The sequence below is a fragment of the Leopardus geoffroyi genome, chromosome C1, assembly GCF_018350155.1.
Source record: "Leopardus geoffroyi isolate Oge1 chromosome C1, O.geoffroyi_Oge1_pat1.0, whole genome shotgun sequence".
Classification (NCBI taxonomy): domain Eukaryota; kingdom Metazoa; phylum Chordata; class Mammalia; order Carnivora; family Felidae; genus Leopardus; species Leopardus geoffroyi.
In genome coordinates this window covers 57,857,610-57,871,834 of record NC_059328.1, presented here as the reverse complement: position 1 = coordinate 57,871,834, position 14,225 = coordinate 57,857,610, and the positions used below count along the sequence as shown (strand labels likewise).

At 34.1% G+C, this 14,225-nt stretch overlaps 1 protein-coding gene across 13 annotated transcripts in view; it reads right to left on the bottom strand.

The window, feature by feature from the left end:
* LRRC7 (leucine rich repeat containing 7) overlaps nt 1-14,225 on the bottom strand; it is a 552,029-nt gene that overhangs the window by 267,458 nt on the left and 270,346 nt on the right. For all 13 annotated transcript variants that reach the window (XR_006712370.1, XR_006712369.1, XR_006712368.1 and 10 more), the window contains 2 exons: nt 10,088-10,177; nt 3,792-3,848 (listed from right to left, as the gene is read on the bottom strand). Coding sequence is in view for 10 of the 13 variants with exons in the window: in XM_045477806.1 (XP_045333762.1) it covers nt 3,792-3,848; nt 10,088-10,177 (147 nt within the window). In the remaining 3 variants the exon portion in view is untranslated. The remainder of the gene's footprint in view (nt 1-3,791; nt 3,849-10,087; nt 10,178-14,225) is intronic.

Genomic DNA, 14,225 nt, shown 5'->3' with positions numbered 1-14,225 from the left:
AGGCATTCTCACAAATATGGGGAATTTTTATTTATAAATAACTCACCATTATCACTATTTATATGCTGCTACATTACTTCCATGGAAACAACTGCTAAATTTCATTTTAAAAAACTGTTCTATCCTTTCATTTTTATCCTGACACATTTCTTGACTAAACGTATGATCTTTTAATGACAGAAGCAAAGAAATAAGTTATAGTATTTTGGGCATTTCTTTAGTTGTCAGATATTAATTTCCTTAACTTGACTTGAAATTATTTACTTCCCTTGTCATGCCTTAGCTATTATATGTAACTTAAAACCACTGAGGGACCATGTGTGTGCATATGTGTGTGTGTGTGTTCATGTATGTATTATATGTAGGTTTAAAAATCAAGCCTCAGCTATCAGCTATTGAGAGACTCATCTGGTTATAATATTTGATATTTCATATAATTTTCAATGGGGAAAAGTAATAAGGTGACACAAAATGTCCAGGTCACAGACCAGATATTTCTAATCGTGACTCAATGTATTAACATTCTTGTTTATTTAGTGAGTGCCAACTATTTGCCAGACACTGTTTTAGGCACTGAAAATACAGCAGTAGAAAGAGAGAAAAAAAGTCTTCTTAACAGAGCTTATGTTCTCCTAAGGAGATCATCTCCAAGTAAACAGAGTCAAAATAATTCAGAGAACCATAAATGGTATGAAGAAAATCAAAAAGAATAGTGAAATGGCACAGAGGCTAAGAAAGGACAATCTTGTGTGATGTAATCAGAGAAAGCCTCTGAGGAGACAACATCTGAAGAAAGATGTGACTCAGAAAGAAGATGTAGCCATGCAAGGTTTTGCGGGGAGAGTTCTAGATAGAGAAATAGCTGGTGCAAAAGCTCCAAAATGAGAGCAAACTCATTTTGTTGTACTTCCCCTCAAAAACATATAATTAAGAAGATACTTCTGCTATGAGGAAAATTGTACCATGAAACTTAAAAGTTTTCTTTTTGGTATCTACTTTTTTCAGATGTTCAACATCCTCAATTATTACATGTAATCAAGACCTACTATTTCAGGGATTTTTAAGCAAATGTGTATCTGTGGAATTAAATTTTTTTCTCACTTATTCATATTCCTAGAAGAATGATGATAAAGGAACATCATAAGAAAGTTTATAATACTAACTTGTATTTAGTAACAAAGAATTTGTCTTAGAATCTGCATCTATCAAAATGTCTTATGTACCAAATACTAGTTTACTTAAAGGATACACATTTTAATATATATTATATTTTAATTCTTATACATTTTTACATTTTGAACAGATTGATTTTTAAGACAAAATTAAAAGAAGAGAAAATCACTGAGCACCCAATAAAGACTTAGCATCTTATTTGTATCCTTGAGCTATCTTTTGTTGGAGTAACTGTTCTAAAACTAAAATTGCTTTTCCTAAAATTACATTTTTCCTTTATTTTCATTGAAAGTACAAAATAAAGGACAGTAGAAAGCTCTCATATATCTCTTAGTTACAGGTCTAGATTGGTGCTCAGAAGGTATTGTATAAAATACTTAGTGAAAAAGTTTGTTTTTATTCAAGATAAAACTTCATGCAATTCTCATTTTATAGACACCAAAGCTAAACTACAATTCTCACCACATTCTATGCATGCCCTTGGATCTTCAGATTTCTGTCTATAACTTAAAAAATAATACAGTAGACTGGACATAACTTTGAAAGTGATTTTTAAATGTAAAAATTATAACAGCTTTACAACATACATGCATAGCGGTCTGCCAAGGAGACTTAGTGTCATTTCTACGCATCTTTACAAGATTTTTTAATGCCAAACATAGTTAAATCCATGTTATCCTACTAATTTTCATTATGTTTGGTAGTGGGCCATACTCTGAAACCCTAAAGAATACCCCTGTGCTGATTATGAGCATCATTACTCATTACTCTGAACAGTTCACAGAGCTACATCAGATTTTAATTTGTATTTAAAATGTCTATTTAAAAATATATACTTAAAACCCTGACAATCTGTGTCAGATTTATGTTATATTTCACATCAACACCATTATTTGCAAACAGAAAGGATTTTCTGGAAAAAGGATTTTCATCCACATACTTAATATTTTCTCCTTGACCTAAAAGTATACATTTACACAAATGGGATAATTGCTCTTTCACTATGGTTTGGTTTCCACTGAGCCATATTTCCACTCTATTTTAAATGTAGACATTTATAGCATTAGGGATGGAGACATTAGGGATGGAAACTTTGGCAATTTGCATTAGCAGATTATTGTTAAACAAGTAACACTCCCAACCAAATTCCCATATTTCCATCTTTGTTTATGCCCCCAACCTGGGACATGGTGCCTCCATTAGACCTATGTATAATAATACATTAGCTTAGAGAAAAGCTACTCAAAATTGCATATGATGTCCATCTATAGAGACATTTCCTCTTTTTCATGTTTTCTCCCTGTCTTCCACATATGGAGGAATGAATAGATGTTTTATTTCTATGTATATATATTTTTAAATGGGATCATATCATTATTGAAACTTTTTATATTGCATTGACAGAATTTTCATACATAGTGTCATATATAAAATGTACTTGTAGGTATTATATTGATATATTGGTTTAAAAAATCAATGAAATTCAGTCTAGTTAGCTTAGGGAAAGAATTTAAAAAGTATAAAATAAAATTGAGGTTTGGTCCAGCAGAGGAAAGGTCTCAAAGTCTGACTGATATGTTGGAAAACTAATAATTGTATTCAATATTTTTCTCTAAGACCCCAGGAGGGTAATAATAGCAACACAGTACTTTCTTTTTTTTTTTTAATTTTTTTAAAAGTTTATTTATTTTGGGGAGAGAGAGAGACAGAGCATGAATGGGGGAGGGGCAGAGAGAGAGGGAGACACAGAATCTGAAACAGGCTCCAGGTTCTGAGCTGTCAGCACAGAGTCTGACGTGGGGCTGGAACCCACAAGCCATGAGATCATGACCTGAGCTGAAGTCGGATGCTTAACTGACTGAGCCACTCCAGCGCCCCAACAACAGTACTTTCTATAATTTAGTAGCAACATATGCAAGCCATATTGATTTATTTGTGCAAAAAATTACCCATTTTAAATAATTTTCGACTTTCAAAAATATTTTTTTCTGTAAATACAAAATTCTATTATTAGACATAAATATGGCAAGGCAGGACAAAAGAAGCATTTTATTAAACTAAACGCTGTGTAAAATTTAAGGGATTAGTTCTTGCATAAAGATATCCTATGCTTTTATATAAACCAAATTTTAAATAGACTAGTAGAAAGAAAGTTTTTGAAAGAATGTATAAAATTTCTGCCAAACCATTTTAGGATCTTTAGAAAAATTTTAATCATTTTTGCATATTCTTGATTTAAAAACTGAAAACTATCACCACCCATAAATTAACTTGAAGAATTAAGCAAATGATTAGGTTGAACATTTTGATTGTTTTGAGCTATAAAAATGTCAGTTTCATAAATTGTAATGAAGTAATTTCCTAGTGTGTGTGTTCAGCTATGAGAAGAACCTTAGATGGCTCTTCCCACATTGACTTGCAATCACACAGTTTTATAAACCAGTATACATTCTTAATGTGAATGTTTTATAGTTTACTGTACTGTTTTAGGATCTCAGAAGAAACTAGAAAAACAAACTCAATCTAAATGGCTATGCATAGCCAAAATAAAAATAGTCATTTTTTTCCTATTACTGAAAAACCACAATTCAAAATTTAGAAAAGACACAGTCACTTACTTTGGTAGAGTTTTCAAATGATTTTCTCTTAACTCCAAGATTCGCAATTTGACAAGTCTGGAGAAGTGAATAAAAAAATTGCTTCTTAATATTTCTCTATAAAATCCTATTCCTCTGATAGAATCAAATATCACTGTATTATCCAAACAACTATGTCTGGACATTACACATCATGGTTACAGATTTTAAAGAATTATACAAATCGGTTATAAGTAGAGTTGTATCAACATTGGACAATGACAAATATCATTTTACTAAAAATAAAGATTATTCAAAGATACCACTGGGTCCAAGTAATCTAAACTTCATGTTTTATAAAAATATATTCACTGTTATTTAATTGTATGTCACAGATTACTAAATATCTACTTAATACCAGGTGCTGTATTCACTGGAACATGGTAATACTGTCCCTCAAGAGACTATAAATGAACTTGTATAGCAAATAGCATAGTATAGTGGTTAAAAGTTTGAGTTTTGTGGTTAAATCTGGATGAAATCCAGACTCTTTTTTATGTTCTATCACTGTGACATTGGGTGCATTAATCAACCCTTCCTAACTTAAGTTTCCTCATCTATGAATCCTACATTTCCTACTTACCTACTTGCTAAGATCTATAGTGTGAGACACACTATTGTTAAAATGTCTATAACTGAGCTTTCTTTTTTTTTTTTTTTTTCAACGTTTATTTATTTTTGGGACAGAGAGAGACAGAGCATGAACGGGGGAGGGGCAGAGAGAGAGGGAGACACAGAATCGGAAACAGGCTCCAGGCTCCGAGCCATCAGCCCAGAGCCTGACGCGGGGCTCGAACTCACGGACCGCGAGATCGTGACCTGGCTGAAGTCGGACGCTTAACCGACTGCGCCACCCAGGCGCCCCTATAACTGAGCTTTCAAACGTACTTAGTTGAAGCTACTTTACAACAAATATTAATTGGATTCTCTGAATTCTTGGTGTTTTGGGAATATTTCACTATTTGAGCTATGTCTCTTACATTTACTGGGCTTTTAGATATTCATCTAGGTCTCTTCCTCTTTTCTTTGGGTTTTGACTCCTATCAAATTCTAATTTAATTTTAATTTTAAAACTCCTCATCACTATATGAAAAAAAGTGATTCAGTTATTCAGAGCACGGGTGTATCCTTTTAAGATTTCTTAAACATTTATATGTCTCAAATCTTCTCAATATTTGTACGAGTGTGAAGATATTTTGTGACTTCTTTTGCCTTTTAGGGGCACCAAATCTCAGGCTTTGGAAGGAAATTTTGTAATTCTTTTTTTTTTTTTTTTTTTAGTTTTATTTATCTATTTTGAAAGAGAGAGAGGGCAGGGGAGGGGAAGAGAAAGAGAGGGAGAGAGAGAATCCCAAGCAGGCTTTGCACTGTCAGCACAGAGCTTGATGTGGGGCTCGAACTCACTAACCATGAGATCATGACCTGAACTGAAATTAAGAGTAGGACGCTTAACCAATGGAGCCACCCAGGCGCTCCAAATTTAGTAATTCTTTTGTTACGCTATCCAGCTGAGGGTTAAACAACTGTTTAGATTACAATAATAAAGTAGAACATATTTTGGCAGACAATTTACACAAAATTAAATTCTAATTCTAAATGGTTTTGGATTTGGTATTACGTTTTCTGTTGGCCCAAATCTCTTCCTTCACATTAGGAGTACTAAAGAGAACTGAGAAAAATTTAACATATAAAAGTATGGTCTAGGGTGATAAATATTCTCTGATTTGATAAATTAAAAAAAGTGTAATTATAGTGCTGGAGTCAGTACCAGAGGACAGAGATAGTTATATGGACAAATTTTGAAATGTCAATTCATTAAAAACTAGGTAAATGCTCTTTTGAAGATCTGTGAATTTTAAAAACTGTCCAACTATATTGTGTTCGTAGGCGTATGATACCATGATCCGCAAAAGTAATGGAATTTGGGAAATGTTGATTTGCTCTCTGTATATAAAATGAGGCTATTACATGTTAAGGGACTTAAATAACAGTTCTTTAAAAAAATTTTCTTTTTTAATTTTATTTTTAAATTTTTTTAACGTTTATTTATTTTTGAGACAGAGAGAGACAGAGCATGAACGGGGGAGGGGTAGAGAGAGAGGGAGACACAGAACTGGAAGCAGGCTCCAGGGTCTGAGCCATCAGCCCAGAGCCCAACGTGGGGCTCGAACTCACGGACCGTGAGATCGTGACCTGAGCTGAAGTCGGACGCTTAACCGACTGAGCCACCCACGCGCCCCTAAAACATTTTTTTTAACATTTATTCATTTTTGAGGGACAGAGTGTGAGTGGGGGAGGGGCAGAGAGAGGGAGACACAGGATCCAAAGCAGGCTCCAGGCTCTGAGCTATCAGCACAGAGCTCAATGCAGGGCTCAAACCCACCAAACTGTGAGATCGTGACCTGAGCCGAAGTCAGATGCTCAACAGATTGAGCCACTGAGTCACCCCAACAGTTCTTTTTTTTAATGTTTACTTATTTACTTTTTGAAAGACACACACACACACACACACACACAGGGGGAGGGACAGAGAGAGGGGAAGACAGAGAATCCTAAGCAGGCTCTGCACTGTCAGCACAGAGTTTAACAAGGGGCTCGAACCCACTAATTGTGAGATCATGACCTGAGCTGAAATCAAGAGTCAGAGGCTTAACTGACTGAGCCACCCAAGTGCCTCTCTACTGAGTTCTTAACACCAACAGATAGGTGTTGAGTTATACTCAATTTATTATTTGAATAATTTCAAAAGTATCACTTAGAAAAATGCAGTTGATAATAAATGAAAAATATCTTAAGTTTTAAGATACATCTTTTATATATAAAAAATAGTTCATTATTGAACACTTGTAAAACATTGAAAAATATGAAAATTAAATTTATCCATAATTTCACTTCCAAGGAGCCAGTCTTTTAGCTCACTCATAATTTATATTGAAATTGGTTAAATATAGTTTATATATTTTATTATAATATACTCCTAAATATAACTTATCATAGGAATTAAAAGAACTATTTCCCTAAACCAGATTATCAATTGACATAGTATTGTCATACAGATGTGTCATAATATATTCAATTAATCTCCTAGACAGATGTGTGCCTTCACTTCTTTCATATTGTAAATAATGACAAATATCCTTGCCCATAACTCTCAGTGTGGTATCTGATGTGGATGTCATACATTTCCAGAAATAAATTACAAAGGCAGTAGTAGCAAATATTTTCAAATCTTTTAAAACACACTGGTGTGAAATTCATCATCCTTTCTTAATAAAAACCTCGAGAAAGTCGGGATAGAAGGAACATACTTAAACATCATAAAAGCCATTTATGAAAAGCCCACAGCTAATATCATCCTCAATGGGGAAAAACTGAGAGCTTTCCCCCTGAGATCAGGAACACGACAGGGATGTCCACTCTCACCGCTGTTGTTTAACATAGTGTTGGAAGTGTTAGCATCAGCAATCAGACAACAAAAGGAAATCAAAGGCATCAAAATTGGCAAAGATGAAGTCAAGATTTCACTTTTTGCAGATGACATGATATTATACATGGAAAATCCGATAGACTCCACCAAAAGTCTGCTAGAACTGATACACGAATTCAGCAAAGTTGCAGGATACAAAATCAATGTACAGAAATCAGTTGCATTCTTATACACTAATAATGAAGCAACAGAAAGACAAATAAAGAAACTGATCCCATTCACAATTGCACCAAGAAGCATAAAATACCTAGGAATAAATCTAACCAAAGATGTAAAAGATATGTATGCTGAAAACTATAGAAAGCTTATGAAGGAAATTGAAGAAGATAAAAAGAAATGGAAAAACATTCTGTGCTCATGGGTTGGAAGAATAAATGTGGTCAAAATGTCAATACTACCCAAAGCTATCTACATTTTCAATGCAATCCCAATCAAAATTGTACCAGCATTCTTCTCAAAGCTAGAACAAGCAATTCTAAAATTCATATGGAACCACAAAAGGCCCTGAATAGCCAAAGGAATTTTGAAGAAGACCAAAGCAGGAGGCATCACAATCCCAGACTTTAGCCTCTACTACAAAGCTGTCATCATCAAGATAGCATGGTATTGGCACAAAACAGACACATAGACCAATGGAATAGAATAGAAACCCCAGAACCAGACCCACAAAAGTATGGCCAACTAATCTTTGACAAAGCAGGAAAGAATATCCAATGGAAAAAAGACAGTCTCTTTAACAAATGGTGCTGGGAGAACTGGACAGCAATATGCGGAAGAGTGAAACTAGACCATTTTCTTACACCATTCACAAAAATAAACTCAAAATGGATAAAGGACCTGAATGTGAGACAGGAAACCATCAAAACCCTAGAGGAGAAAGCAGGAAAAGACCTCTCTGACCTCAGCCGTAGCAATCTCTTACTTGACACATCCCCAAAGGCAAGGGAATTAAAAGCAAAAATGAATTACTGGGACCTCATGAAGATAAAAAGCTTCTGCACAGCAAAGGAAACAACCAACAAAACGAAAAGGCAACCAACGGAATGGGAAAAGATATTTGCAAATGACATATCGGACAAAGGGCTAGTATCCAAAATCTATAAAGAGCTCACCAAACTCTACACCCGAAAAACAAATAATCCAGTGAAGAAACGGGCAGAAAACATGAATAGACACTTCTCTAAAGAAGACATCCGGATGGCCAACAGGCACATGAAAAGATGCTCAATGTCACGCCTCATCAGGGAAATACAAATCAAAACCACACTCAGATATCACCTCACGCCAGTCAGAGTGGCCAAAATGAACAAATCAGGAGACTATAGATGCTGGAGAGGATGTGGAGAAACGGGAACCCTCTTACACTGTTGGTGGGAATGCAAACTGGTGCAGCCACTCTGGAAAACAGTGTGGAGGTTCCTCAAAAAATTAAAAATAGACCTACCCTATGACCCAGCAGTAGCACTGCTAGGAATTTACCCAAGGGATACAGGAAACTGATGTACAGGGGCACTTGTACCCCAATGTTTATAGCAGCACTCTCAACAATAGACAAATTGTGGAAAAAGCCTAAATGTCTATCAACTGATGAATGGATAAAGAAATTGTGGTTTATATACACAATGGAGTACTACATGGCAATGAGAAAGAATGAAATATGGCCCTTTGTAGGAACGTGGATGGAACTGGAGAGTGTGATGCTAAGTGAAATAAGCCATACAGAGAAAGACGGATACCATATGTTTTCACTCTTATGTGGATCCTGAGAAACTTAACAGAAACCCATGGGGGAGGGGAAGGAAAAAAAAAAAAAAGAGGTTAGAGTGGGAGAGAGCCAAAGCATAAGAGACTCTTAAAAACTGAGAACAAACTGAGGGCTGATTGGGGGTGGGAAGGAGGGGAGGGGAGGTGATGGGCATTGAAGAGGGCATCTTTTGGGATGAGCACTGGCTGTTGTATGGAAACCAATTTGACAATAAATTTCATGTATTAAAAAATAAATTAATAAATACATAAATAAAAATAAAAAAATAAATAAAACACACTGGTCTGCATGAAGGTCATAACATTCTGCAATTCTATCAGCGGTATGTGAACTGATCTTTTTCCTTAAACTCTATAAACAGTTTTTATATGACAGAATACAAAGCTCTTTATTCTCATTTTAATTTGTATTATTTTTATTGTTTGTGAGGATAAACACTCCAATGTTCACTGGCAATTTGTACATTTAATTATAAATGGCTCATTCTGTCAATTACCCATTTTTTCCCCCTAATGAGCTCTTTGTCTTCATACGCATTTGTAAAATTCTTTATATGTTAATGATATAATTTGCTTTCCATATATAGTACAATGTTTTCTCAGTTTATTGTATTACTTTAATTTTAAAATACTTTCTGATATTATTTTATTTTAAATGTATTTATGTAGTCAAACCTATCCATTTATTATTTTTTCCTTTGTTTCTAAACTGTAGAGGTATTTCTCAGTCCAAGAGCCATAAATATTCATGTGTGTTTTTTGCCAGATAAGCTCTCATTGTATTTTTTTATATTTAACTCTTTAATTTCCCCAGAATTTATTTGATTTTTAATGATATGTAGAAACTTAATTTTACTTAATTTTGTACAAAATATTTCATTACTAACTTTGTCTCACTTAATGAATAATAATGAGTACTATGTTTAATCACAATTGTCACTTTTGAAGCCTCACCTACCGGTGCTGGTAACATACTTACTTATCTATGGTGAAATAAAATTTCATCATTTAAATTTCTTATTCTTACCTTCCAAAATTGGCTGGAAGAAATTCAAGAAAGGCGTCATTCAGGTAGAGCTGGGTCAGATTTAGAAGCTGCGTGAAGCCATCAGGGAGTCTAGAAAGGAGTTAAAGGTTTAGTCACTGCATGGATGTTGCCATAGAAACAGAACAAAAATATATATCTCTAAGGAGAGAAAATAGATGCGTAATACATTTTTCAACTCTCCTTTGGTATCATAGTAATGGAAGAATTTATTGAGCATGTTGTTACAGCTTGAAAATTTTGCTTGTTATTAAAATAAATGGCATTCACCCACCTCTACGCTGCCCTCCTATGCTGAGATTTATGTCACCATTATATGGTCTCTTCCTGTTGCCCTAACCTCACGCACACCAGTGAGATATTTTTTATAGAAATTTCAAGTTGTATGCCATGTTTTGCAATTTTAATTTTAATATTCTTTCTTAACAGAATATTCACATTTATAATCAGGCAAGGGTATCTCCTTACTCTTTCACTAAATCATTAACATGTGTGTCTACCTTATCGCAATGGTGACCAAAGTTGGCCAAAAGGACAGAAGAAGCATTCTGTCCCCCTAACTGATAATGTATGTGAATTGTAATTTAAATTTGTGCAATTAATTCTTAACAAAAATGACCAAGAAGATTGAAACTATAAATATACAGAATCCTAAAAGCTTTAAGAAGCATTAAAAAGGTTGAAGATATATCCTTTGTGAAAATTTACCATTTGGATGAAATAATCATTTGCAATATTTAAATATTTTTCACCAGAAATACTTAATTCAAGGATTTTCCTGGAGACTTTTTATTAGCAGATGATTTAATTTTTTTCCTATGATTAAATTTCTATTTAAAGATCTTTAATGACTTCATCAATGGTCTAGATAAGACTATGCTCTTTAATAAAATACTTCTCAATAGTGTTCACATTTGCCTTCCCCTCAGATTACAGCCTATCTCCCTCCTTGCATTTACTGACAAAATTATTTAAAGACCTGCCTATACTCACTGCTTGTTATTATTCCACAAGCCTTGGTTTTCTGGCATCTACCCCAACTCTATTTCTGCAACTGCACTTGCCAAAGCCTCCAATGACCTCTAAGTCTCAAGTCCATTAACTTCATTTCATTTTGTATCTAGCACTGCCTAGCAACAGTTGTCATTGATTGTTCTCTCCTTCTTGGCTTCTAGTACACCCTTTTCCTATTTCCCCTCCTCCTCTTTCTGGGATACTCTGGGTTTCATTCCATGGCTTCTCTTCCTCTGGCCAATCTTTTGTTATGAAAAGTTATGTATCCAGAACAATACGTATGCATCCACAACATCATTTAATAAATAGAACCTGTGCCTTTAAGAAACCCCTGAGTGCCCATCCCCACTACCTCATCCTCCTATTCGCCCCTCAAATTCCTGAATGATTCTTATTAATCTGCTTTCTAGTTTTACTCTACCTTCTTAAACCCTAAAAAAAAGTGTGGTTTTTGCATGTTTTTAAACATTATATAAATCAAATCAGGAATCAAATCAGTTTCAGGAATATTTTCCTGAAACTTTTAAAAGTCAGCATTAGTATGAAATTCACCCATTTTGATGTCAATAATGACTGATCACCATCATATACTATTCCACTGTATGCCTACTCCACAATTTATTTATTATTCCCTTTTTAATGAACATTAAAGATGTTTCTAGTTATTATATTATAAATATTGTTTATGTAAATATTTTTTTAACATATGTCCTGGTGATTACGTAAGTTATATCCCTCATCATAAGGGATTAATGTGCCACAGGAACAGCCCTCAACTAATGACTAGTAAGACTCAGCTCCTTCACCTATTATGTTTCACAACTCTGTGATATGTGTTTTATGCTGTTTCCCAGAGCCCCCTCAGAGAGATTAAGGTCCAGTTGTCCATACTAGTAAATAGTTTAATAACATACCCTCAACAAGTATTTCTTGAGACCAGTTCCTAAATATACTGTGTTAATTCTTTTCTAAACACCTGTTTCTGGGGAGTCCAAACTAAACACAATTAATATTTTTACATTACTTTGTAGGAATTATTTACACAGTTAGGGTACTATTTTTATATTGATTGTTTTTACTGCAAATATCTTGCTCCAGTTTTGTTTTTGTTTTTGTTTTTTGAGAGAGAGAGGGTGCAAGTGAGTAGGGACAGAGAGACAGACTGAGAGATGGGGAAAGAGAGAGAGAGAGAGAGAGAGAGAGAGAGAGAGAGAGAGAGAGAGAAGGGAGCTCACCAAAGTGGGGCTCAAGTTTTACCCAAAGTGGAGCTCTAGTTCATCCAAAGTGGGCCTGAAACTCACCTAAAGTGGGGCTCATGCTCACCTAAAGTGGGTCTTGAGCTGCTGAGTTGAGTTCAGATGCTTATTAACAACTGAGCCATCCAAGTGCCTGCCAGTTTGTATTTTGAAGTTGGACTGTTTTTATATGACTACATAGAGTTTGTTTCCATAAATTTTCCCTTAAAGAGAGGTAGGATTCATGAAAATAGAAAAGAAAGACAAAGAAGGCAGAGGAAGAGTAAGGGTTTTATAAATAGAGGTGAGAATTCACCTTAAAGGAGTGGCAAAGGGAAGATGAGTTCTAGAGAAAATACTTTATGTACAAGATATTAGGAGTGAAGATTTGAGAATGTCGGTAGGGGACAGGATTTAGAAGGTACTAAATGCTTAACTCAAAGGTTTGAGCCCTATCCTATAGGATTAAAAGGTATCTCAGGGAGATCACTGTTTTTCTCTAAGTTATCTTTTGTTGTAATACATTAGCTCATATCCTGATAGTATGGTAGTTTTTATGATAATGGTACAGATGTTCAATAGATTTCAATACACATTTAATTACTATCTTACTTTAATGTCCTTATGGCTCCTATACTTATTGGAAAGAAGGTATCATTTATGAATTTTTAAAAATGAAGATTAATACAGGTAAAGTGACAAGAATGTTAAAACCTTTGATCTAATAATTTACTTTAACATTCTAGTTACTAACACATAAAAAGGCTTTAAAATGCTAAATTTCTAGTTATAGGGACAGTTTGAACCATCCAGCTTCCCTTAGAGTACTATTCTGCATATGTATGTGCCCTAAATGGTATTACATTATACTATTCTTTGATCAAAAATGTATTTCTTTATTGCTGCTTCTCTGGCAAAGGTTTTTTTTTTTTTTTTTTTTTTTTTTTTTTTTATGCTGCAGGAAAATTTGGTTTCCTATATAGAACACTTCTTTAAGGATTTAAGAATTGACCACATTGTGCAGATTCGAATTGTAAGATTGGACTGCTAAAAATAAGTTACATCAAAAAACAGAATACAAAGTAAGATAGCTTATTTTCAGGCTGGTTATAAACAAACATGTGGTGCCATTTTATATTGAACCTTTATTTTTTAAAGAATGTAGAGTTCAAGTGTATATTTATACTTATCTTATTCAATACTATGTGTATTTTTATTTCAATTCACTTCAACAAGAATTTATTGAGTAGTTACTCTGTGCTTAGATTCAAAATTAATGTCTTCTTCCTCACTTTCTTGGAAGAATTACACTCATAGATTTAGCAAAATTCATACCAATTGCTTTATACCAAACTGCTTATAATAAATGCTTGTACTAATTGCTTTGCACAAGTGTTGGGCACTTTCTATTCCTGGGATAAATTCGTTGGGGACAATGAATTTTAAAATTTTCCTGAGTAAATCTAGTATTTCAGTTTGAAAACCTATTATTTGGAAAATATATAAAGTCAGTAGCTACGCTAAAGAAGACATTTAATTCTATTGATTTTTAATTTTATGTTACAATTTTGTAGCTTCTAATAGAGACAGTGGCCTCAGTTATCAATATTACCATTTACAGAGGAATGTACAATGATAAAGATGACAATCATGGATTGTCTTTATCCTTAATCCAAACTGATAGAACTTTTATCCAAGTGCTTCAATTAAATCTAACATTTTACACTAAGTTAGGGAGCTCACAATAATGAAATGCTTTTACTATCTAAAAGTAACTGATGATTTTCCACATTTGACTGATACAATGAATTCAAAGAAGAATGTCTGGGGCACCTGGGTGGCTCAGTCAGTTAAGCATGTGACTTCAGCTC